Source organism: Muscardinus avellanarius (genome assembly GCF_963383645.1).
Source record: "Muscardinus avellanarius genome assembly, chromosome: 9".
Classification (NCBI taxonomy): domain Eukaryota; kingdom Metazoa; phylum Chordata; class Mammalia; order Rodentia; family Gliridae; genus Muscardinus; species Muscardinus avellanarius.
Genome location: NC_137795.1, coordinates 99,858,305 through 99,884,925, shown reverse-complemented (window position 1 = coordinate 99,884,925; position 26,621 = coordinate 99,858,305). Strand labels below are relative to the sequence as shown.

At 38.4% G+C, this 26,621-nt stretch overlaps 1 protein-coding gene across 3 annotated transcripts in view; it reads left to right on the top strand.

Annotated features, from left to right (window-relative positions):
- The window catches only part of BRAF (B-Raf proto-oncogene, serine/threonine kinase), a gene marked incomplete at both ends in the record, with an annotated part of 150,674 nt that overhangs the window by 88,506 nt on the left and 35,547 nt on the right, over positions 1–26,621 (top strand). The window contains 6 exons of one of the 3 annotated variants that reach the window (XM_080701362.1): positions 6,533–6,692; positions 15,627–15,663; positions 17,694–17,813; positions 20,680–20,816; positions 22,058–22,175; positions 25,609–25,693. In XM_080701362.1, coding sequence (XP_080557488.1) covers positions 6,533–6,692; positions 15,627–15,663; positions 17,694–17,813; positions 20,680–20,816; positions 22,058–22,175; positions 25,609–25,693 — 657 coding nt within the window. The remainder of the gene's footprint in view (positions 1–6,532; positions 6,693–15,626; positions 15,664–17,693; positions 17,814–20,679; positions 20,817–22,057; positions 22,176–25,608; positions 25,694–26,621) is intronic. The other 2 variants (XM_080701364.1, XM_080701363.1) reach the window with 2 other exon arrangements.

The following is a 26,621-nucleotide window of genomic DNA, read 5'->3' as shown; positions in this document are numbered from 1 at the left end:
CTCTAGTATTGCAAAAATACATAAATTAATTAATTAATATAAAAAAATAAAGAGTAAAAAGGTCTGGGGGTGTAGCTTGGAAGTAGAATGTCCATCGATTTTATTCCCAGTACCAAAAAAGAAAAAAAAGAATGAATTACTTTGAAGTGAAATATTACTTTGAAGTGAAATACAGACGGATCAAGAAGGAAACATCTAGGGTGAAGAATGTCAACCAGGTAGTAAAGTTTGAGAAGCAATGAAGGTCTGAAGAGAATGTAGCAATGCAGAGGTGTGGCTTCATAAAGTGAAAAAGAAAAAAACAGTATTGTCAGTTGTAGAGGATAAAGCAGAGAAATTACTTCAAAAACAATGCACTAGCATCATTTAAGCTTCATAGTAGAAAAAGACTGTAATGATGAGTCAAGTGCATATTAGTTTGCTCTGTCTTAGCCAGGTCTGCTTTCTCTAGTGGATTAGAGACAACATTATTTATGATATATCCAGATAGAAGCTTATTTGTTTAAGTTCCCATACAGCATTCTATTCTAGAACATTCCGGAGAAATTTAATTCACAAATATTCATTGTCATCTGGGACGTGGTGGTGCATATTTATAATCCTAGTACTTGGTAGGCTGAGCCAGGAGGATCGCAGGTTCATGGCCAGCCTAAGCTACTTAGTGAGACCCTGTTTAAAAATAAATAATAAAAAAATAGGGCTGGAGGTATAGCTCATAAGTAGAATGCCCCTGGGTTCAATCCCCAGCACCGCAAAAAAAAAAGAATATTTATTGTCAGTTTTTACCCAATTACATTCACTCTCCACAGACTGTTGCTATTTTTTTAAGACTTCTGCATACCAAGGTAAGAATGGTACATTGACACTTCTAATAGACCTGTAATTTTTTTTTTTTTTTTTTTTTTTTTTTGTGGTACTGGAGTTCCTGGAAGCCCTTCTACCTCTGGGCTACACTCCCAGACCTATTTTTATATTTTTATTTAGAAACAGGGTCTCCTAAGCCAGCACGCGCGGCTGGCTTCGAACCTGCGCGATCCTCCTGTCTCCGCCTCCCAAGCGCGAGGATTACAAGCGTGCGCCACCACGCCCGGCTTTAGACCTGTAATTTTTATGAAGCCAGTCTTTCTGGAGACCTAATAAATTAAGAAATTTAGCAAAAGACTTTATAAGCTAGGCACAGTGGCACGTGCCTGTAATCCCAATACTTGGGAGTCTGAAACAGTAAGATCACAGATTTGAGGCCAGTCTCAGCCACTTAGCAAGACCCTGTTTCAAAATAAGTAAAAAGAAGCCAGGCGTTATGGTGCACGCTTGTAATCCCTGCGCTTGGGAAGTGGAGACAGGAGGATCCCATAGGTTCAAAGCCAGCCTTGTTGGCTTAAGAGACCCTGTTTCCAAATTTAAAAAAATATAAAATAGGTCTGAGAGTATAGCCCGGAGGTAGAAGGGTTTCCGGGAACCCCAGTACCAACAAAAATAAATAAATAAATTAATTAATTAATAATAAGTAAAAGGGGCTAGGTGTGTAGCTTGGAGGTAGAATGACCCTGGATTCAATCCTCAATTCCAAAAACAAAAAAGAAAAAAAAGAGAAATTTTATATTAAGGAAGGGGTGAGTGTTCATCAGCCTGGAACACTAGAAAAAACAACCACTGTGTTCTTTTGTCTGGTTGTAATAGTTACCTCTGCTGGTAGACTCACTTTATTCCTGTGCAACAGGGTATTTTTTAGATGATCAAAAAAAATGATCATTTGTTTTTGTTTTTAATTCTTTGGCTATGATGTTTTCTCCACAGATTCTGTAGCCCTAGATGCCTTTCTAATGCAGGTCCCAGCTCTGTGAGCAGAGCTACAGAACACCTTAATGAAATTAGCTTGCCCTCTCTGAAGGTGGATAGTGGTAACAATTCAGAACATTTGCCTTCCAGTGAAGGAATGCTATCTTAAGAAACCATGTGCCAATGCCACAAGTATTTAAATTATAATTAAACTAAAGTAGATTCTGGTCTTGAGCAATCTTTTCTTGATGCTTTTGTATCAGTGTATGTGGTTGCCTCTGTAAAGGTAGAAGTCTTTGATGTTCAGTATCAAAACTCCTTTGCATTCTGTTACTAGTTGTGATAACAATTATAATGGCCATGAAACAAATATAATAATGGATGTAACCAAGAAGTTTTGGAAGAACAATATATTTCCCAGTTTTGAATACAAAGTAAGAGATACCACCTTTTCTACTTTTTTAAAATGCTGAAGAATATATAAACTTAGGAGAAGTCATTTTAACATTTGCATATCACTGAACAGAAGTAGTCACTTTAGCTTTAAAATTTTTAAATATTCTAGCTTAGAAATGAGATCTAGATTAATGGAAATGTATTGAAGAGTGTTAACGTTCTTTCTATTCTTAATTTGGTACTGCTTTAACAATGTTTGCAACAAGATCAGTAAAAAGGTATCATTGTAAAAAAAAGTCAGTAAAATGTCTGTCAGGGTATTCCATAGGGTATAAATTACGTTGGTCCAGGTAAAGATTTCCCAGTATAGAAACTTAATTGTATTAGTTCCCAGAAATGATGAATTGGGAATATACTAGTTTATAGTAAACAAAGTCAGAAGGTTTTTTTGTGGGGTTTTTTGTTTGTTTGTTTGTTTTGTTTTTTTGGGGTTTTTTGTTTGTTTGTTTTGTTTTGTTTTGGTGGTACTGGGGTTCCTGGAAGCCCTTCTACCTCCGGGCTACACTTTCAGACCTATTTTGTATATTTTTTATTTGGAAACAGGGTCTCTTAAGCCAGCGCGGCTGACTACGAACCTGCGCGATGCTCCTGTCTCCGCCTCCCAAGCACGGGGATTATAAGTGTGCGCCACCACGCCCGGCCAGAAGATTATTTTTGTTAAACTTAGAAATTAGGACATGGTGCCAGGCATGGTGGCACACGCTTGTAATCCCAGCATATTTGGGAGGCTGAGACTTGAGGATCGCGGTTCGCGGACAGCCTCAGTTACTTAGTGAGGCCCTCTGCAACTTAGTGAGACCCTGTTTCAAAATGAAAGAATAAAAATAGGGCAGGGGTTGTAGATCGGAGGCAGAATGCCCCTGGGTGCCATCCCCAAACCCACACACAAAAATAATAATAATTAGGACATGGTTCAGATATTTAATACATTGGGTATGATAAACAGACTAAATCAGAATACCAGGCAATTCATTTCTGTGAGAAATATCTCTTATATAAAACAGACTTTTTGTGTTGTGTAGGCCATACCCATTCCTCTTTTGGAAGATATTTATAAGAAACCAAATTATAATCAGAAGATTGTTTTTGTTAAGCTTTGAATTAGGACACTGATATTTAATACATCAGGGTATGCTAACTTGAAGTAGTCTCCGAAATTGTAATATATGGGCAGCGTGGTGGCACACGCTTGTAATCCCTGCACTTGGGAGGCTGAGACAGGAGGATCATACAAGTTCGAAGCCAGCCTCAGCTACTTAGTGAGACCCTGTTTTCAAACAAAATATAAAAGAAATAGGTCTGAGAGTATAGCCCGGAGTAAAAGACCCCTGGGTTACATCCCCAGTACCACACACACAAGGTAGAATGCCTCCTCTAGGTTAAATCCCCAGTGCCACCAAAAAAAAAAAAAATTGTAATATATACTTGCTAGATAAGTTGCCTCTCTGGGCCCAAGGCACACCTTTCCCTCTAGGGAAAGGGAAAAATCTTCCCTTTGATTTCGCCTGATAGGCAGGTATTCTCGTTTTCTAATATATACATTGTTTTCTTTAGATCTGATGATGAAATTCATCAGATTATATGCAGGTTTTTTATTTTTCTTGCTTTTGGATCAAGGTCCTTTGCATAATATCTCTGATTTGTTCCAGTTTATGTTTCTCTCAGAGTCCTAACTCATTTCATGAATGAGTTACCACCACTTCTGCCTATATCAGATCAATTATTATATTAATTAAACTTTCTGTGCAGTTCTAGTTAATATAGGCTTTTTCAATTTTAACTCTTGATGTAAAGTTCACTGTTGCCCTTAGACTTTCAGTCTATAAGTTGTTTAACTGTCAGTGCATTTTCCAGTGTTTCATTTTGTTTTGTTTTGTTTTGTTTTGTTTGCAGCACTGGGTGTGTAACCCAGGGGTATTTTACCTCCGAGCTACACCCCCAGCCCTATATTTTATTTTTTATTTTGAAACAGGGTCTCACTGAGTTGCAGAGGGCCTCACTAAGTAGCTGAGGCTGTCCAAGAACCTGGATCCTCCTGTCTCAGCCTCCCAAATGCTGAGATTACAAAGCGTGCGCCACCATTCCTGGCTCAAAGCTTTGTTTTTAAACTGTCGTTTTTATATTTTTTTAACCTCTCTCAAAATTCCTTAGCAAAGGGCATGTATTTGTTGCTTAAAGCAAGAGTGAGTCTGTCACAAAGTAAAAATTTTTCAATAACTAGAAAACATAGAAAGGACACATGAAGCTTGCTAATTTCCTCAAAGTCCAGCTCCATTATTCTTACCTGCAATTCTAATTGGGCCATTAACAATCCTTAGCACATAATATTGTGTCATTTGCATATCAATTATAAGTACATTCATGTAGTTAATAAATGAATTTATTTTCCCCTATCCTTAATAATTGTATTTAATAATATTGTGTTTCAGAGAAATACAGCTGTAAACAGACATGATTCAGATGCTGTTGTCTTGCTTTATTCTGAGGCTTTTGTCACTATTGAGCTTCCGTTGCTCTTAAAACCTTTCTGCATTCCTTTTCCTACAATATTTTTGTACCATTCCTGTCCAAACCCTCTCCCCTCAAATATGTCTTTTTATTCCTTCAGAAAGGCCTTGTCTTTCTGGCCTAATAATGACTGAAAAATATTGATTAGTTAGAGAGCTTGTGTAGCTGGTGGGATGATAACCACTATGTGAAAAGAGCTCGTTAGCGCTGAGTAACTCATTGGTCCTGATGGAGCTCCGTGAGATAGTCTTCCTTTGACTGCCAAGGTGCACTTCCTCGTTCTCCAGGGCATCTTCCTGATGACTGCTTACAGATGCCTACCATCTATTTTCAGTACTCAGGTTTTCTGGGTCAGTTTCATTTTAGAACCAATGAGAGGTCATAGACTTCATTTATTACAGCACTGAAGTAGGTCACCCTGTAACCTAGTTTGGAAGTATGGTCAAAAAGCAATTTTTAAAATATTTTCTTCACTGTTTGATATATGATTCTCTTGTATCTTTGGTATTAATAATTTGTCATGATAATCAAAATTTTAAAATGTAAAACAAGTTGGGCATGGTGGCTCAGACCTATAATCTTAGCAACTCAGAAGGCCGAGGCAGGAAGATCACAAGTTCAAGGCCAACTTGGCAATTTAGTGAGACACACTGTCCCCAATCAAAAGTGAGGAGGACGAGGTGTGTGGTTCAGTTGTACAGTGTCCCTGGGCTTAGTCCTTAGTACTGGGAGAGGAAGAGGAGAGGAGAGGAGAGGAGAGGAGAGGGGAGGGGAGGGGAGGGGAGGGGAGGGGAGGGGAGGGGAGGAAGGGAGGGAGGGAGAGAGAGAGAAAGAAAGAAAATGACAGGCTCTTTATAGTTTGAGCGTCTAAATTTGGAAGTGATCTTTTGATTCTGTTCAGAATTTTCATTCAACTCTGGTAAAAAGCATTGGGTATATTTGTTAGGTCCTGGAATGCACAAGTTATATTCTCAAAATATTTGTAATTTCCTAATACTTTTCATAAATTTTTCATTTTAGTAACTTCAGATATCAAGAAATGGCAAAGTTAGAAAAATATATTTTATTCAATCATTCTCTACTTACAGTATTTTTATATAAATTTAAAGGATAGTTGCTTCTTCAGCTGATTAACCACAAATAATTTCTAACCAGCAGTAGAAATTTAGTAAAGCAGCTTTGGCAGTACTAGTTGAAGGTATATTCTTTTTTTTTTTTTAACTAATGCTTTTAAGCCGGGCATGGTGGCACACGCTTATAATCCCCCGCACTTGGGAGGCTGAGATAGGATCGCACAGGTTCAAAGCCAGCCTCAGCTGGCTTAAGAGACCCTGTTTCCAAATTAAATATAAAATAGGTCTGGGATTGTAACCCAGAGGTAGAAGGCCCCGGGGTTTCATCCCCAGTACCACCAAAAACAAAATAAAATAAAACTAGTGCTTTTATAAAACCATTATTTAGGCTGGATTTTCAGTGCTTATTTTTAAGATTTTTTTTTTCCCTTTCTTGTTACCAAAGATTGAACCCAGGGTATTCTACCCTTAGCCATTTACTTTTTATTTTGAAACAAGGTGTCGCTAGGTTTCTGAGAATCTTGATTAATTGCTGAGACTGGCCTTGAACCTGTGATCCTTCTTTCTCAGCTTTCCAAGTACTAGGAATACAGGCATGTGCCACCACACCCAGCTATTTTTAAGATTTTTATATTAAGCAAATCTTTATATCTTCCATTTTTATATTATTTTTATATAGTTCTGAATCTTATCTTCCAACAACTTGATTTTTCCAGGCCCCCAGTTCTCACCAGTCCGTCTCCTTCAAAATCCATTCCCATCCCACAGCCCTTCAGACCAGCAGATGAAGATCATCGAAATCAGTTTGGACAACGAGACCGGTCCTCATCCGCGCCTAATGTGCACATAAACACCATAGAACCCGTCGATATCGATGTGAGTATCCAGAACTGCTAGGACTGAGGCAACAGGATGCGTTCCTTTTCTGCTACGTTCATAAGAGTGATCAGAAATAAGCACCATCTTTCACTTATTCGGTATTTTAAGTGTTAGGCTTTATGTGAATCCCAGGTCAGAAGAGCCTATCATCTTTTCTAATGATATGAAATATTTCATTGGTGCCAAATTACAAAGTTATTCTAATTTTTTTTCTTTGACACCATCTCTGTAAAAGTCTTTATTCTCAAATGAAAATGGTTTATACTTGGGCATGGTGATGTATGCTTGTAATCCCAGTACTTGGGAGGCTGAGACAAAAGGATCACACCTTCAAGATCAGCCTCAGTAACTTTTAATGAGACCCTGTTTCCAAAAGAAAGAAAGAAAGAAATTGGGCTGATGACGTAGCTTAGAGAGAGAATGGCCCTGGTTCCATCCCCAGTGGAGAATGGGAGTGAGAGAGGGAAGGAACAAAAGGAAGGACGGAAATGGCTTATATATCCAAGGATTGATTAGAGACCCTTGGGAAAATTCATGAAATCCTCTTAAGATTTTTATGAAATTAATTGTGATTGTTGTTTAATAAATGAATATGAGATTTGGAATTTCATTTGATACTGTCATAAGCTTGGCCTTATAACAACAAAAAATGATTCTCTCTAGTTGGAACTATAACTTAAATTTTGTTAAATTTAAAAGAAAATCTTTATTATAAATTTTAATTTTATTTTTTCAAGATAAATTCCAAAGTCAGACTTTGTTTTCACTTTTTACTGTGAAGCATTTTCTCATTTCTTTTGAGGGAGGGGCTCTAGTAAGAAGACACAGTCTAGTTGATGAATCAGACATATAAATAAATAATCACTGCCGGGCGTGGTGGCGCACGCTTGTAATCCCCGCACTTGGGAGGCAGAGACAGGAGGATCACGCAGGTTCGAAGCCAGCCACGCGCGCTGGTTTAGGAGACCCTGTTTCCAAATAATAAAAAAATGTAAAAATAGGTCTGGGAGTGTAGCCCGGAGGTAGAAGGGCTTCCAGGAACCCCAGTACCACCAAAAAATAAAATAAAATAAATAAATAAATAAATAAATAATCACAAAATATAATATTAGTTTAGAAAAATAGGTATTATACATGGCTTTTGCTGGGCATGGTGGTACATGCTTGTAATCCTAATCTTGAAAAGTTGGGACTGGAAGATTGCAGGTTCAAGGACAGCCTCCGCAATTTAGTGAGACTCTCAGCAACCTAGTGAGATCCTGTTTTTAAATAAGAAATAAGCTGGGCGTGGTGGTGCACACTTGTAATCCCAGCATTTGGGAGACTGAGACTGGAGGATCACGGTTTGCTAACAGCCTCAGCTACTTATAGTGAGGCCCTCTGCAACTCAGTGAGACCCGGTTTCAAAATAAAGAATAAAAAACAGGACGGGGGGTGTAGTTCGGAGGTTGAATGCCCCTGGGTTCCATCCTCACACCCGCAAAAAATTAAATAAATAAATAAATAAATAAATAAATAAATAAATAAGAAATAAAACCAGTCTGGGGGTGTAGCTAGGAAGTAGAATGCCTCTGGGTTCAATTCCCAGTACCACGGGGGGTGGGGGGGGGACTTTTTCCAAGTGGCTTATGATTTTTCCTCAACTAATAAGCTTTTTCTCCATTTAGACTCCCAAAGTCAGTTACATTGCCCTCTCCAGGGCAGGAGTGGAATGATCCAGGGAGTGATAGTAGCCTAGAGTGCAATTGGAAGGCATTGAATAAAAATAAAAGGGGTGGTAGAACTGCCAAAGGGGCACTGAATAATTTCTTTTTTTTGAAAAGGTTATGGTCTATGGACGTGGTGGTACGTGCTTATAATCCCAAGTACTTAGGAGACTGAGACAGAAGGATCACAGGTTGTTGGACAGCCTCAGCTACTTAGTGAGGCCCTCCACTACTTAGCGAGACCTTGTTTCAGAATAAAGAATAAAAAAATAGGGCTGGGGGGTAGCTCAGAGGCGGAATGCCCCTGGGTTCAATCCCCAGTACCACAAAAAAAATTTTTTTTTTAAATTAAAAGTAAAGGTTATGAAGCCGGGCGTGGTGGTGTACGCTTGTAATCCCCGCGCTTGGGAGGCGGAGACAGGAGGATCGTGCAGGTTTGAAGCCAGCCGCACTGGCTTAGGAGACCCTGTTTCCAAATTAAAAAAAAAAAAATCGGTGTCTGGGAGTGTAGCCCGGAGGTAGAGGGGTTTCCAGGAACCCCAATACCACCAAAATAAATAAATAAAGGTTATGGCCTGGCATGGTGGTGCACACTTGTAATCCCAGCATTTGGGAAGCTACGACAGAAGGATCATGGTTTGCAGACAGCCTCAGCTACTACTCAGTGAAGCCCTTTGCAACTCAGTGAGACCCTGTTTCAAAATAAAGAATAAAAATAGGGCTAGGGATGTAGCTTGGTGATAGAACGCCCCTGGGTTCCATCCTCAGTACTACAAAAAAAATAAATAAAATAAAGGTTATGATGAGCCAGTAAGTTTGGTAATCTCTGATTCTAAGTAGACCTGAATACAGAGGAAGAAAGAAGTAGGTGAGGAAAATAAGGGAATAAGGAGATTGTGAAATAAGAAAGCATATTTCTAGGTTAGGTATCTAAAACTCAGGGTATCTAAAACTAACTTTCATCTTCACTTTCAAAACTAACATCCTTTTAAACTATTTCCCTTTTAACTATTTCTCTTTTTCACTGTTCTCTTGGTCTCTTGCACTTGAACTTTTGAAGCCTCTCTTTTCATCTTGTCTTTTCATCCTTCGCTTAACCAGCCGTATTACCTTTTCATGTGCATCTCACACTGGTTCTCTCTGCTACCACCTTCTAGGCTCCTATTTCTTTGCTTGAACTACTTATTACATTTACCTCCTAAATAAATTTCCTGCCATTTATTCCTCTCCATTTTCATTCCTTATGCTATCACTGGGATAATTTTTATAATACCTTTATCATCATCTGTTCCCTCATTCCAAGCTTTCAATGACTTACTAGTGATTACAAGATAAAGTGTAAACTTCAGCGTTTTCATTCACGCTCAGTGACCTTTTACTTCACTAAATGCTTTTACTTTTGGATCTGGGCTAGGCAGCTGGGGATAAGAATGAATTAGTACATGTTCTTTGCCCTCTAGGAAGTCAGTCTAGTGATGAATCAGTCATATAAACAATAGTCAGTCTTGGTACTGTGTATTGGGAGGAAGGAAAATGGGGAGGGGCAGCCACCAAGTGGCTGTGTGCGTATGTCATTGTCAGTGTGATTTACATTATGATGTGAGAATGTAATACACCAATAAAGTATAAAAAAAAGGTCTGGGAGTATAGCCTGAAGGTAGAAAAGTCCCTGGGTTCCACCCTACTACCACAAAAAAAAAAAATTTTTTTTTTTACTCCTTTTAAGGCCAGGCATTGTAGCTTAGGAATCGCCATGCTTGGGAGGTGAAGACAGGAGGATCGTGCAGGTTCAAAGCCAGCCGCGCTGGCTTAAGAGACCCTGTTTCCAAATAAAAATATAAAAAAAAATAGGTCTGGGAGTGTAGCCCAGAGGTAGAAGGGTTCCATCCCCAGTACCACCAAAAAAAATAAAATAACAAAGCCAGAAAACTAAAAGAAATAATAATGATGACAGAAAATATAATAGTAGCTTAGAGAAAAGAGTAACAAACTCCACCTGGTTGTATCTGGGGATATTTAGCAGAACAGATAACATTGAAGGCTGACTGTAAGAGATGAATGAGTAGGAGCCTATCATTATTATTATTATTATTATTATTATTGGTGGTGGTGGTGGTGGTGGTACTGGGGTTCCTGGAAACCCTTCTACCTCTGGGCTACACTCCCAGACCTATTTTATGTTTTTATTTGGAAACAGGGTCTCTTAAGCCAGAGAAGCTGGCTTCGAACCTGCGCGATCCTCCTGTCTCCACCTCCCAAGTGCAGGGATTACAAGAGTGCACCACCATGCCTAGCAAAGTAGGAGCCTGTTAATAAAGGACCCTAGGTAGGGAATTGAGAAGGAGAGGCTCTGGGCATGGTAATGCATGCTGGCTGTCCCACTACTGGGGAGGGTGAGACAGAAGGATTGCAGATTCACAGCCTGTCTCATCAACTTAATAAGACCTGTTTCAAATTTTTAAAAAGAAATGGGTGTGAAGCTCATAGAATGCCCCTGAGTTCATCCCAAGTACCCCCCCATAAAAGGAAAGGCATTTTTAAGGAAGAAAATAGAATATACAAAGGCATGGAAGTGCCTTTACATGGAATATAATTAATAGTTGATATTGAAGGAGTTTAAGGAGAAGGCTGATAATGGTGGAAGTTGAAAGGAGGTAGCACTCACAGTGAACAGCGTTAGTACTTGAAAATCTCCCAAGTAAGCCAGGTGTGGTGGCACATCTCTGTCATCTTAGCTCTTGGGAGGCTAAGACAGGAGGATCACAGGTTTGAGAGTGGCCTCAGCTACATAGTGAGGCCCTCTGCAACTCAGTGAGACCTTGTTTCAAAATAAAGAATAAAAAATAGGGCTGGGAGTGTAGCTCGGAGGTAGAATTCTCCTGGGTTCCATCCCTGGTACCCCCAAAAATTCAAAACAAGCAAAAGAGGGCAGGGGGAATAGCTCAGAGGTAGAATGCTCCTGGGTTCAGTTCCCAGTAACTAACTTCCTCTCCTCACCTAATCTCTCTCTCTCCCTCCTCCCCTCCCTCTCTCTCTCCTCTGCTTCTCTCTCCTCTCCCTTTCTCTCCAAAGTAGTGATAGGGACCCTGAAATACTTTTTGAGGATGAGAGATCAGCTGTATACTTCAGAAAAATATTTGGCCAAAGTGTGGAGGCTAGATCAAATGGACGACCCATCTAGAGGCAGGACTGTCAACTGTGTGGCTTCTGCAGTTTTACAGGCAAGAGATGATAAAGGTTGAAGCTCAAGTAGTAGCATTGGTTGCCAGAGAGCGAGTTGAGAGGAGGGAGACCAAATGAATTAGTGGCAAGATTCTTAGGCATCTTGAGAATGGCTTGAGTGCTTACTGTATGCCAGGTACTAAGCTAAGTACTTACTGTCTTTAGTTTACTTTTAAGGAAATTGGATTTACAGAGGTTGCCTACCTGATAACACAGCTGATAAATGATTGAAATGGGCTTCCATGGCCGGGCGTGGTGGCGCACGCTTGTAATCCCCGCGCTCGGGAGGCGGAGACAGGAGGATCGCGCAGGTTTGAAGCCAGCCGTGTAGGCTGGCTTAGGAGACCCTGTTTCCAAATAAAAATATAAAATAGGTCTGGGAGTGTAGCCGCGAGGTAGAAGGGCTTCCAGGAACCCCAGTACCACCAAAAAAAAAAAAAGAAAAAAGAAAGAAATGGGCTTCCATCATTTGAACCTGGCCTTCCTTTCTCGTGTAGAGTAGCAAAGGGAAGACTTGAAAAAGAGGAATTGTTGATAGTACTCATGCTTCTGGCCCATAGATATCTGGCTTATAAATCAGAACAGGTTTATAGAAACAAAAATGGTAACTTTTTTTTTTCTTTTTTTTTTTTTGTGTGTGTGTGTGTGTGTGTGTGTGTGTGTGGTACTTGGGGTGGAACCCAGGGGCTTTTCTACCTCCAGGCTATACTCCCAGACCTATTTTATACTTTATTTGGAAACGGTCTCGCTGAGTTGCTGAGAGCCTCACTAATCAGCCAAGGCTGGCTTCAAACCTGTGCAATCCTCCTGTCTCAGCCTTCCAAGCGCTGGGATTACAGGCGTGCACCACTACACCGGGCTCATGACTTTTATTTTGTACGTCTTGACTTTAAAATACTGTGGGACTTTCAGGTTTAGAAGTCCCAATAGCAATTGAACATGAGGACCTCAAATAGACATACAGATTTAGATGTTAGCATATTTGTGTCAAAGTTATGAATATAAATTATATCCCTCAAAGAATATAAGTTGAAAAGAGCTGGAAGTAAAGGCAAGCCTAGTGAATGCTTAACATTTGAGGTTCAGGCAGAGACTGTCCTCTGCCCCTCTTCTTCTTAAGTCTAGCTTCAGATAATGACAGGTAAGTAGTTTTACCGAGGCCACAGGATTTAGAAAAGGGGTTTCAAGAATGCTGAAGTAGTTGGTACCACTTGCCATTAAGACTCTATGAGATAAAGACGAAAATGATTATTTGTTTTGACAATTCCAATGTTAAATTCAGAGGCTAGAAATACAGTTCTGGTTAAAGCATTTGCCTGATATGCATGAAGCCCTAGGTTTAGCAACACTTAAAAAAAAAGTTGGGGCTTCACCTTTGTGGAGAGCTGTTTTAGAGAGCTTGATTGTGGAAGAGAGGAAGACAGGTGAGGAAATAGGATTAAATGTCAGTTTTGAGAAGTGTGGCTATAAAGGAATGACAGAAAGCCAATTTGTAACTACAGAGAAAGAAGTCAGCCAATAAAAAGAGGTTAAAGACAATAAGAGAATAATTGGTGTAGAGAAATTTCTTGAGCCTGGAAATGATGTTCTGCATAGCATTGGGAAATTAAAGGTGGACATACCTCTCTCTACAGATTATATAGTGTTGGGCAAATTATTTAACCCCGAGGTTAATAGTGTTTACCTCCTATAGTGCTTTGAAATGCTTCTTATGCTTGACATATAAAAAGAATTGAGACGTTATAGCTAATATTACTAGGCAAATTCTTGTAAAAATAAAGGCAAGATCAAAAGTTCTTTTAGAGTTTTTTGTTTTCTCTGTCATCTGAAGGAGTGAAAAGAAGAAACTTCAAAAGAGAGGGGGAAACTTTGAAATAGCCAGTTTGGGAATGGTAGAAGGTCCTATTTTATCTAGAACAAGTAGAAAGATTGTCAGGGGGCTTTTTTTTTTTTTCCAGTACTGGGGATGGAACCCAGGGGCTTTCTACCTCCGAGCTACATCCCCAGCCCTATTTTCAATTCTTTATTTTGAAACAGGGTCTCACTAAATAGTAACTGAGGCTGTCCACAAACCACAATCCTCCTGTCTCAGCCTCCCAAATGCTGGGACTACAAGTGTGCACCACCACGCCTGGCTTTGTCAGGGGGCTTTAAGAACACATTTGAGGTTGAAAAATATAAGTTTACATTGGTACTACCAGTAGATTGTAAAAGTACAGAAAGAATTTGGTCACCTCATAGTTAATAAGGAGTTTCAGAGCTGGTAGCAAAAAGGAGAGGAATGTGGCCTTTGTCTGGTGGGTCCATTCTTCAAACCCCAATTCAGTGGCATTTCTTTTCAGTGCTTTACCAATGACCAAATCCTATAACTGTTAGGTTTAGCACTAAAAATCTTATCACCAATACACTTAGTTGATGGTAACATAGCAACAAACTCATATCTCTTTTGTTATATTCTTAATCTCTTAATCTGTTTTTCTTATATCATTATTTATTATTATCATTTTTTTGTGGTGACCACTAGGGATGGAATCCAGGGGCATTCTACTTCTAAAGTTATACCCCAAACCCTATTTTTTATTCTTTATTTTGAAACAAGGCCTCACTAAGCTGAGATTGTCCTTGAACTGCGATCCTCCTGTCTCCCAAGAACTGAGATTGCAAACATGCACCACCACACCTGGGATGTCATTTAAATTTTGAGTATACCTCTCATTTCCAGTTGTATTGTGAGCTCTCAAAACCACAAAAAATTTGTGAGACTACCAGGATTTATATTTATTGGTAGCCACATAGCCCCTAACATTGAGTATCTTGTTTTGTAACTGATAAAGACTTTATGTAGCACACTAAACATGATAGAATATACCTATGAAGAATATACTGAAGCCAGGCATGGTGATGCAGGCTTGAAATCCCAGCATTCATGGGGGCTGAGATCTGAGGATCACGGTTCATGGACAGCCTCAGCTACTTTGCGAGGCACTTCACACTTAGACCTAGTTTCAAAAATAAAATAAAAAAAAAACTTTAAAAATAGGGCTGGGGGTGTAGCTCGGAGGTACAGTGCCCCTGGATTCCATCCCCAGTACCGCAAAAAAAAAAAAAAAAGAAAAGAATTTACTGTTTTAGCCAGTAAACAAACAAACAAACCTGCCCACTTGCAAAGGACCTTTTCAGATTCATTTGGGGCCATTCAATCCCTCACATTTAAGTTAAATTGAGTAAACTAATCCAACTTCTATTTTGGTCCAAATTACAGAACCAGTAGAGATTCCTCCACTACCAACATTGTTGTGACTATATTTTTAAAAAAGACAAATTTTAACACAATTCTTATTTGAGCAATTTTTATTTTTTCCCTTCTAGTGTGTCTTTGTGCATCCATATTTTTGATGGTATTCACTGTACTTTTAATTTTGTATTTTATTATATTGTAAATATATTTCATGATCCAGTCTTCATAATTGTTTTGGTACTGCATATTTTCATTACATTGATGCACCATAACTTAACCATAATATGTCAAAATGCCTATAATAGGGAAATAATTATTTCTGATTTTTTTTTAGTATGATGGATAATGCTGCACTAAATTTCTTTGTGCATATCATTTTTTCTTCTGAATTATTTCCTTAGGAAAAATTCCCAGAAGTGGAATTACAGGACCAAAGGGTATGAACATTTTTATGGCTCTTAATATGTGCCAGTAGAATTTTCTTTAAGGATTTATGAAGCCATTGGTTTGGAACGGCCTGAAATGGATTTCAAATTTGATTAGGACTAATAATTCTTTCAATATTGAGTTAGGTTGGCAAATACTTCAAAATTTAGATTTTTATTTTGTGCACTAGCTAGTTTTCTATTCCTTATTTTGTGAAATAATTGTAAGACAGGCATTATTTTGAATTAATCTTTTTGTTCGTATGCAGTAGATAATTCAGTGTTGTTAGTACTTTTTAACATATGATTTGAATAAATATACTCTACTGTTTATTTGTAGGATTTGATTAGAGACCAGGGGTTTCGTGCTGATGGAGGTAAGTAGTGATTTCAGTTCAAAACAAATTTTTTTTCAGGGAGAAATGCAATTGCTTTGCTGCTTGTCTCCTTTATACTTGCTTCTTTCATGAAACACAGACACAGAGAAAAATGTGTAGAGAAAGCTCAAAATTTTTATAACATTTATCATTTATTGCTAAAGGTGTTAACTAATTTGTAATATGTATAGGGAAGATGCAATATGTAATATGTATAAGGAAGAAATAAGAGTCTTAAATGTATCATATGATTTTAAAAAATATTGTACTAAGGAGACATCCTTAATTTTACCCTCCTTACTAATTTCTACCATCTCCAAAGCTGGAGTTCTAAAATTCCTTCCAAGGCCTCCATAGATACTTAAAAGATTGAGTTTAGAATCAGATAAAACTTGAATTTGTTAAATCATTCTTGGGGGGAATTCCTTGAATTGCCTTTTCAATTTGTCAGACGTTATCAACTAGTTCCCTTCACTTTTCTTAAAGTGTTTGAAATACACATTTTACAGAATGGCCCCTAAGTGGAAAGACTCAGTTGCCCCCATATTAGTCTAGAAAATAAGATAAGCAAATGAGAAATTGAACTGTTTCTTACAGAATTTTCTTCTAGCATTCATTATAGCAAAGAAACATTGCTTAAGAAGATACTTTTTGTGCCAGGTGCAGTAGTGCATGCCTGTGATGCCAATACTTGAGAGCCTGAGACAAAAGGATTGCTGGTATGAGGATAGTGCACAGTAACTTAAACTGTTTTCAAAATAAAAATTAAAGCTGGGCATGGTGGCACACGCTTATAATCCAAGTACTTCAGAAGGCTGAGACAGGAGGATCACAGGTTTGCAGCCAGCCTCAGCAACTTTGCAAGGCCCTTCAAAACTTAGTGAACTCCTGTTTCCAAATTAAAAATTAAAAAACAGGGCTAGGAGTGTAACTTAGAGGTAGAATACCCCAGAATCCAATTCCAGTACCTGAAAAAAATTAAAATTAAAAATGGGGGTAAAGGTGTACCTTGGAAGTAAAATATTCCTGGGTTCAACCTCCACCAGCATAAGAAAGAAAGAAGGAAAAGAAAGAGAGAGAAAGAAAGAGAGAGAGAGATAGAAAACATTTTTGTAAGAATTTATTCTATATAATGTTTTCCAGAAGATGGCATTTGAGGCTCTCTTGAATTTTTCTTTTAGAAAACTGTGTAGCCGGGCGTGGTGGCGCACGCTTGTAATCCCCGCGCTTGGGAGGCAGAGACAGGAGGATTGCGCAGGTTCGAAGCCAGCCGCGCGCGCTGGCTTAGGAGACCCTGTTTCCAAATAAAAATGTAAAAATAGGTCTGGGAGTGTAGCCCGGAGGTAGAAGGGCTTCCAGGAACCCCAGTACCACCAAAAAAAAAAAGAAAGAAAGAAAAGAAAACTGTGTGCTTCCTTCTCTATTAAGGAAGACCTGCAACAACTATTTATCATGCTTAGAGCTGGTCTCTTCGCTGTGACCACCTGCATATTCAAAATGCCAAAGCCCAGATATTTCATATTGAGTAAATGTTGTATAAACCATTTTTTATTACATTTCTGTATACCTGTGAAGCTACCGAAATAATAAGCCTGCATTATGTCCTCTAGACTTAGTATTGACTAGAGCACATAGTTACACAAAGGGTTTTTTGTTTGTTACTCCATAAGCCTGCCAATGTAATGTTGCTTCCAGTTTGACTTCCATATGTCTTAATAGCTGTGGCTTTTGATAATTTTGCCCAATGCATCAGCATTTAAATGTTGCCATCATCTTAGCATCACAGAGTTAACTTTGTCATAAACACTGCCTGCTTGGACCTAAAATCAAGTGGCATTTCTTGTCCATTTTATGAGTCACTTTTTTAAAAAGTATTGGGATTTTACAAAAATAAGCAGATTTTTTAAACGTCCAGAATTATTTTGTGAAGCGGGCTTCAGTTCATCTTATTTATTCCCCATGACTTCTTTCATTTCTTCTGTGTGTCTGTCTTCCTATGTTTGCCTGCCCCTCTCTTTCTCTTCTAACAGCCCCCTTGAACCAGCTGATGCGCTGTCTTCGGAAATACCAATCCCGGACTCCCAGTCCCCTCCTACATTCTGTCCCCAGTGAAATAGTGTTTGATTTTGAGCCTGGCCCAGTGTTCAGAGGTAGTTGGGCTCTTCTTTCTTGTTTTCACCCAAAGCAAACTAAATATAAACTACAGATGCTGTTTGTGCCTCACCCTCACAGCGTGTGTTTGTAAGTGTGAGAGTTTTCAGTTCTAAATTTCTGCTTGGCCTGGCTGGAATGCTCTGAATGTGCTTCTCACACATACTCACTACTGTTACAAGCTTTCTGTATGCTGTCTGTCATAAATGTTTAAAAGCAAGATGTTCTGAGCTGAGATTTCCATCTTTTTTTTTTGTCATTTATTACTTCTTGGTCTTGTTAACTTAAACTCATTGGGTGGGAATGTATAAGATGTGGAGGGGGGTAATCTTCAATCTGGATTCCTTTTATTTTAATTCATGTAGATGATAACCTTGATAACTATCGATATTTGTTAATTTGTGGTTTTAAGAATTTAAAAATGTAAATGGGAAAGCCCTATTAAAAGATTACTAGGCTTTTTTTTTTAAGATTCTATAATATCATCAATGTTTTTTGGGTTTTGCTTTTATTTTTTCCTCGAACATAATATGTGGGTTTTATTTGGTATTTTTGTTTGTTTGTTTTGGTTTTGGTTTTTTTTTTGGCTTGTTTGTTGTTTGGTTGGTACTAGAGATTGAACCCAGGGGCATTCTGCTACTGAGCTACAATACAACCCTAGCCCTTTATTATTATTATTATTAATTTATTATAACTTGTTTTTGAAACAAAATCTTGCTAAGTTGCTGAAGGCATCACTAAATTGCTGAGGCTGGCCTCAAATCTGCAATCCACCTAAGCCTCCCAAATACTGGGATTATAGGTGTGTACCACCATACCCACCTCTTTGTGGGTATTTTATGTCAAAAGTGGGGAGTTGTTTAAAAAAAAAGACATAGGCATTTGGATATTTCAGGATACTGCAGAAATTTGAGGATTTATACTTTTACTTATGCCCTAAGACAGGCATGGTGGTACATGCCTGTAATCCAATACTTGGGAGGCTGAGACAGGAGGATTGCAGGTTTGTGGCCAGCCTCAACAACTTAGTGACGTCCTGCCTCAAAAAAAAATATTTAAAAATGAAGAGTGGCTAGGAGCATAGCTCAGAAGTAGAAAGATCCGGGGTTCAATCCTCAGTACAAAAATAAATACATTATGCCCTAATAGGAGGAAAAACTAGCAGTATAATTTTACTTTCTCATTTTATCTTGTTATACTTTAGTAGTAAAAGTGTGTGTGTGTGTGTGTGTGTATGTGTGTGTGTGTGTGTGTGTGTGTGTGTGTGTGTGTGAATTAGTTACTAGGAATTGAACCCAGGGGCTTTCTACCTTTGAACTATACCCCAGCCCTATTTTATTTTGAAACGGGGTATCACTAAGTTGCTGAGGTTGGCCCCAGATTTATGATCCTTCTGTCTCAGCCTTCTAGTACTGGGACTGCCAGTATATACCATCAAACCTGGGTAAACTGATTCTTAAATTTTTAAGTTAAAATTGAGAAGGGTATTTTGGTATAAATATTTCTAAAGAATTATGTCAGTAGGAAAAACCTTCTAGAAACCACTGACATTGACCAATGTCTCTTAAATAGTAGAGCTTGTAGTTGGGAATTATATTTAAATTTAGTGGCTAGTATGAAAGGCCCAGATATTTTCAACATTAAGGCCATTATTAAAAAGTATTCCCATTTGGGAGCTTTCATCTTTTTAAAATATTAATTGGCTGTTGAGTCAAGGTAATGTAAAGATAATTTAAAGTTCATTAAAATTTTGTTTTGAGGTAGATGTGGTTTGCACACCTGTCATTCCAGTAATTGGGAAGCTGAGACAGGAGGAATAGTAGGTTCAAGGCCAGCCTCGGCAACTTAGCAAGACCCTATTTTAAAAAAACAATGTGGGTAGGAGTGTGGCTAGAAGTAAAATGCTCCTGAGTTCAATCCACACTACCAAAAATTAAAAAAAAAGTTTGTAGGCTTTTAAATTGATTTTGTACCAGGCACACTAGTATACACCTGTAATTCCAGTACTTGAGAGGCTAAAACAGTAGAATCCCATGTTTGAGGCCAACCTCATCAACATAGACTCTCAGCAACTTATCAAGATGCTTTTTCAAAATAAAAAATAAATCACATGCCTATAAGTACTTAGAAGGCTGAGACAGGAAGAGCACAGTTTCAGGGCTAGCCTTAGCAGTAGAATGCTCCTGAGTTTAGTCCTCAGTACTACAGAAATAGATAAAAATAAATAACAAAAAGGGCTGGGGTATAGCTCTAACGAAGAATGCCCCTGAATTTAATCCTCAGCACCAAAAGAGATTTTTTTATTTTACTTTTTTGTTTTTTATCAAAGACACAAGAACTTGGGAATATTTTTTAGTATTTGTCTCTTGTTTTAAGAGAGAAGCTTTTCACCAGGCATAGTGGTGCACGCTTGTAATCCCAGTACTTGGTAAGCTAAGACAGTAGGATCTCAGGTTCAAAGCCAGCCTCAGCTACTTAGTGAGGCCCTCTGCAACTTAGTGAGACCCTATTTCAGAATCAAGAATAAAAAAATAGAGCTGGGTATAAGTCAGAGGCAGAATGCCCCTGGGTTTAATCCCCAGTAGTGGGGAAAAAAAATTTTTTAAAGAGGTTTTTTCTTAGACTTTGCACTAATAAACAAAATCTATGTCTATCATTAGGTGTTTTAAAAGTAAGTTGCCTAGAAAAGAAATTCTACTAATCACAAATACAGCCTCTTTTTAGCTTGTCCTTTCTAAAAGGTGAATATTTGAACATTCACTATATTTTAAAAATGAGTCTAAGTCTTCCCCACCTTTGTGCCCCCTGGCAAAGTAACATGTTTGCTCCTTCTTAATGGGTACATTTTTCATTTCTTGAATTTAGGGTCAACCACAGGTTTGTCTGCTACCCCACCTGCCTCATTACCTGGCTCACTCACGAACGTGAAAGCCTTACAGAAATCTCCAGGACCTCAGCGGGAAAGGAAGTCGTCTTCATCATCAGAAGATAGGAACCGGATGGTAAGAATATTTATCTTTTTTCTTATAATTTCTTTCTTTTTAGAAATCATAACCAAATTAATATCACCTTTTAGGTATACTATATCTATATATGATATAAACTTCCCTTAATTGAATAAATTTGAGTTGCAGTGTTTTTGCTTATGTATATTCTTTCTTGTGGGGGAGGGTCTGGGGATGGAACCCAGAGGCATTCGAACCCAGAGGACTCACTTAAGTTGCAGAGGGCCTCACTAAGTAGCTGAGGCTGTCCGCGAACCGCCATCGTCCAGTCTCAGCCTCCCGAACGCTGGGGTAACAAGCATGCGCCACCACACCTGGCTTGTTTATGCATTCTCACAACAGTGATTCTAATATAATTTAGTAAAAGGCAGTTTTGGAAAAGTAACAGTAGTGTTCTGCTTCTAAAGTAAGGAAAAGAGAATTCATTTATAAAGCATGACTAAACATGCATACTCTAAAAAATAGCCCCAAATTCAAAAACTGCCAAAAGATATTCTTCCTTATTTGAAAAATTAATTTTCTGCTGCTTGTTGAATAGATGATTCTTACCCTACCAAAGTGATTGAGTATGTTAACTACATTTTTAGAGACCATATCAGATATGATCCATAAGAAATTTAGCACTGATTAGAAAAGAGTAATTAGAGAAATTGTCAGCAGTTACCATAACTTCTTAACTTAAATTTTGAGAGATTTAGAACCAGAATTAATCACAAATATATGACACAAGGACTATCATATCACTGACCCTGATAGTCCTTCAAATGATAAAAAGTATAAAAAAATTATACTCAATAAATAATTTTAATTTGATAAGTTAGTTCTATCTTAATACCAGTCTTAAATTTAAGCTTTATATTTTGAGTCATACTCCTTTAGAGTGTGCTTTTTTAAAAAGATACCATATTTGCTGGGCATGGTGGTACACACTTATAATCCCAGTACTTTGGGGGCTGAGACAGGAGGATCTCAGGTTCGCAGCCAGCCTCAACTACTTAGGCCCTCCACAATTTAGTGAGGCCCTGTTTCAAAATAAAGAATAAAAAAAACAGGGCTGAAGGTGTAGCTCAAAGGTAGAGTGCCCCTGGATTCACAATTTCACAAAAAGAAAAAAGAAAGATGGCATATTCTCTTCCTAACTTATGTTCCTCTCAGGCATAGTTTAATATACTTTGCATGAAACTTAAGGTTTCCGTTTTGGTTTGGCTTGACTTGACTTTTTTACTATTTTCATCAAGAAAACATTAGGTAGACGGGATTCAAGTGATGATTGGGAGATTCCTGATGGACAAATTACAGTAGGACAAAGAATCGGATCCGGGTCATTTGGAACAGTCTACAAAGGAAAGTGGCATGGTATGTAAGTACTGTTGGTGGCCTTTGCACAAGTCATAATAATAGCATATATTTAACATTTTTAAAAAATCAAAGAGAATATTTACTATTTGCATCCTTAAATTATTTTCATTAGATGCAGAAGTCCTGCAGAGATCTATAACAAAAATTGTGGGAAATTAAAACTGGTTTCACAGTGTGTTATATAATGGAGTTTTAGTCAGTCATAAAGAAGAACCAAATTATGTGATTTTTCAGGAAATGGATGGAACTAGAGAACATGAGATCAGCCAAACTCAAAGTCAAGGGCCACATGTTTTCTCTCATTGTGGAAGCCAGAGAGAAAATAGAAAAGAAAAGGCACCTTGTGAAGATGAGACAGACCTGCAGAGTAGTGGGGTGGGGGGGCAAGGGAAGGTCTGGGGAGAGAGCAGACCCAGCGACGCTGTGTTTTACATGACTGTGGCTGCCCGTCACACTGATACGGACAGGGAAGAGAGCCTGGGCGAGAAGAGGAGCAACAGGCGGTGCTGTGTGCACACACGAATGTGTCACCTTGAATCGCATTCTGTGCACCAAAATTATAACAAAATACAGAAATGAAAAAGCTGTGTGCACATACGAATGTGTCACCTTGAATCGCATTCTGTGCACCAAAATTATAACAAAATACAGAAATGAAAAATACTGGCTCCACAGCAACCAGGATTCCTTTCATGATGTTACAGTTTTGGGGGTTTTGGTTTTGGGGTGTGTGTGTGTGTGTGTGTGTGTGTGTGTGTGTGTGTGTGTGTGTGTGTGTTTTAACTGGAGACCAATTCCAAAGAGAGCCTCAATCATGCTAGGCAAGCGCTTTATACTGAACGACATCTCCAACTCTTTTGTACTTTTTATTTTCTATTTTGAGAGGGTTTCGCTCACTTGTCCAGGGCTTGAATTTGCAGTCCTGCCTCAGATTCCAAGTGATTATAGGCATGCATCAGTATATTAAACGGCAATAATAATTTTTGAAAATGAAAAATCCTCCAGTTTAGCTGGTCCCCAAAGTGATTTTTTTTCTTTCATGTTTTTTCTTTTATCTTTTTTTTTCTTTTCTTTTTTTTCTTATATGTTGATGCCTCCATATATGATTATGTAGGAGTTATAGACCTTAATTTATTGATATGGAAAGGTATCTTTGGTATTTCTCTTTACTTCATTTTATCTGTATTCATAAGTATTCACACTGCATACACATATACACCTAGTAGTATATATATCAGTATAATAATGGCCATTTCTTTTTGTGTGTGTGGTATGAGGATTGAACCCAGAGCCATTCTACCTTTGATCTGTACCCTCAGCCCAACTTTATTTCTTTTTTGGAAACAGGGTCTCACTAGGTTGATAAGAGTCTCACTACTTACTGAGGCTGCTCTTGAATCTGCAGTCCTCCTGACTCAGCCTCCCAATTACTGGGATTATAGGAGTGCACCACCACACCCATCTAATAATTGCCATTTCTGAGTGATATAATTATGGAAATTTTTTTCTTCATGCTTTCAAAATGTTTTAAAATATTTGTTTTAAGTTGTATTTGAGCCAGGCGTGGTGGTGCACACTTGTAATCCCAACATTTAGGAGGCTGAGACTGGAGAATCCCAGTTTGTGGACAGCCTCATCTACTTAGTGAGGCCCTCCGCAACTTAGTGAGACCTTGTTTCAAAAATAAAGTATAAAAAACAGGGCTGGGGGTGTAGCTCTGAGGTCAAATGCCCCTGGGTTCCATTCCTAGTACCGCAAAAAAAAAAAAGTTGTTGTATTTGAAATTATATGGTGTAGTGAATAGAATGAACACTGTAGTACTTTGATAATTAAGAAAAATCAATAATGTACATAGAAAAGTATAGTATACACATAAAAAAGTACATGTTAAGTATATAAGTATCTGAAATCTCACAAAGTAAATATATCTGTCATCAAAAAAACAACAGAACCAGCACTCTGGAAGCCATCTCTTGCCTTCTTCCAGGCACTCCTTTCCCAAGGGTAACCACCATCCTGACTTCAACAGGAATTCTATAGATCGCTCTTCTGTGTCTGGCCCTTTTTATTCAACGTTGTCTGTAAGATTCATCTGCATTGCTAATTCAATGTAGTTGGACGCTCTTCATTCTCTCTGGTTTCCATTGTATAATGGACCCTGAACTGGGCCTCCGGGCGCATCCCTGTAATCCCAGTACTTGAGAGGCTGAGATAGGCGGATTGCAGATTCAAGCACAGCCTCAGCAAGTAGTGAGACTCTCATCAACCTATTGAGACCCGTTTCCAAACAAAAATAAAACAGGGCTGGGGGTAGCCCAGAGGTAGAATGCCTGGGTTCTATCCCCACTACAAAATAAAAACAAAAACAAACCAAAAAAGTGAGTTCTTTATCTACTGAATATTGAGCACTTGGATAGTTTCCAGTTTGGTGCTATTTGAAATGATGCTGCTATGAATATTTTCAGTAACTGTCTTTCAGGGAGCATAAGTGTCCATTTTTACTTGGAAAGAATTTTTAATTGGAAAGAATTGGGGAATCACACACAATATATGTCCAGTTTTATAGATGCTGTTACCAATGTTACAAAGTAGCTGTACTAGTTTACACATTTAGTAGCAGTGTGTAAGAGTTATAACTGTTTCGTGTAAAGTTTTACAATTTTCATCATTTTCCTAGTCAAAAGCATAAGTGATCCAACTTCAGAAATTCAATTTTAAGCCAAGCTCCATTGAACTTGTATCTTTAGTTTCAACATTCATTTAATAAATACATCTTGAGCCAGGCATGATGGCACACACTTATAATAACAGTACTTGGGAGGCTGAAACAGGAGAAATACAGGTACGAGGATCGCCTTAGCAACATGAGGCTCCCACAGCTTAAGACTGGGGATGTAGCGCAGAGGTAAATGATTCTGAGTTGCATCCCCAGTGCCACAAAAAATGAGTAAGTAAAGCTAGGCGTGGGGCGCACGCTTGTAATCCCAACATTCGGGAGGCTGAGACCAGAGGATCACGATTCGCGGACAGCCTCAGCTACTTAGTGAGGCCCTCTGCAACTCAGTGAGACCCGGTTTCAAAATAAGGAATAAAAAAAATAGGGCAGGGGGTGTAGCTCGGAGGTCAAATGCCCCTGGGTTCCATCCCCAGACCCACCAAAAAAAAAAGGCTCGAGGTACAGCTCAAAGGTAGAATATCCCTGGCTTCCACCCCCAGTACTGCAAAAAAAAAAAAAAGAAGAAGAAGAAAAGAGAGAGAGAGAGAGAAAGAGAGAGAGAGAGAAAGAGAAAGAACTAATGTAATTTAGATAAGGTATAATATATTTTCATTTAATACTAGTATAGATTTAGGGCCATGATAATTAGTGAAAATACCTAAAAATGCTTTATAGTTTTAAATTTTAAAAATGGAAATGACAATTACCTTTTAGGTGATGTGGCAGTGAAAATGTTGAATGTGACAGCACCCACACCTCAACAGTTACAGGCCTTCAAAAATGAAGTAGGTGTACTCAGGTAAGCTTATGTGAATAACCGGTTTCCAGAATCATTAACTTCTTTTGTTCAGTGGTATTGACTACTATTAGCTTTATAAATTTACTCTGGATGAATAAGTATATAGAACTGTAGTATGTCCAATTATATATTTTGTCTTTAAACATATTCTAGGTGGCATGCAATATTATATTAACCAGGTGATAGACTGAATTAGTGGAAATACAGTATTCTGATCATGTAAAAAATTGTTCCACTTATGGAAATAATACTCAAAATTCTCATCAGAACACTTAGAGATTGTATTTAGTCCTGAACCCTAGAACTTGAGGAACATTAACAAACGAGAGTAGGGTAGGACAACTTAAATGAAAATTTTAAGATACTAAGCCAGATGTGGTGGCACATACTCGTAATCCCATTACTTGGGAGGCTGAGACAGGAGGATCACGGGTTCAAGGATAGTCTTAGCAACATAGCGAGGCTTTCAGCAACCTGTCCAGACCTGCTTCCAAAAGAAAAAGGATGAGGGTGTGGCTCTGAGGTAGAATGCCCCTGGGTTCAATCCCTAGTACCACAAGGGGGGGGGGGGGTTCTAGAACTATAATTTAAGGGGAACGCAGTTGAATTGAGGATATTTAATCCAGAGAAGGCTGTTACATAGAAGAAGGTGCTAGATTATTATATTTTCTCCCAGAGAGCAGAATAGGGAAGTCAGGTGAAGAGTTCAGAGGAAAAATAATTTTGTCTGCATACAGGAAAACTTTCTAATACTAGAACCACTTAAACAAAGAGGGGTCAGCTACATTCTCAAGTGATGAGCTTCCCATAAATGGAAGGTATTTAGGCAATCTCTACTTATTTGTCAGTTGTATTTAGAAAAGAAAACAGGGAGAGCGAGAGATCAAGATTGAGAGATCTGAATAAGGTAGTTTGTTAAACTAGATAA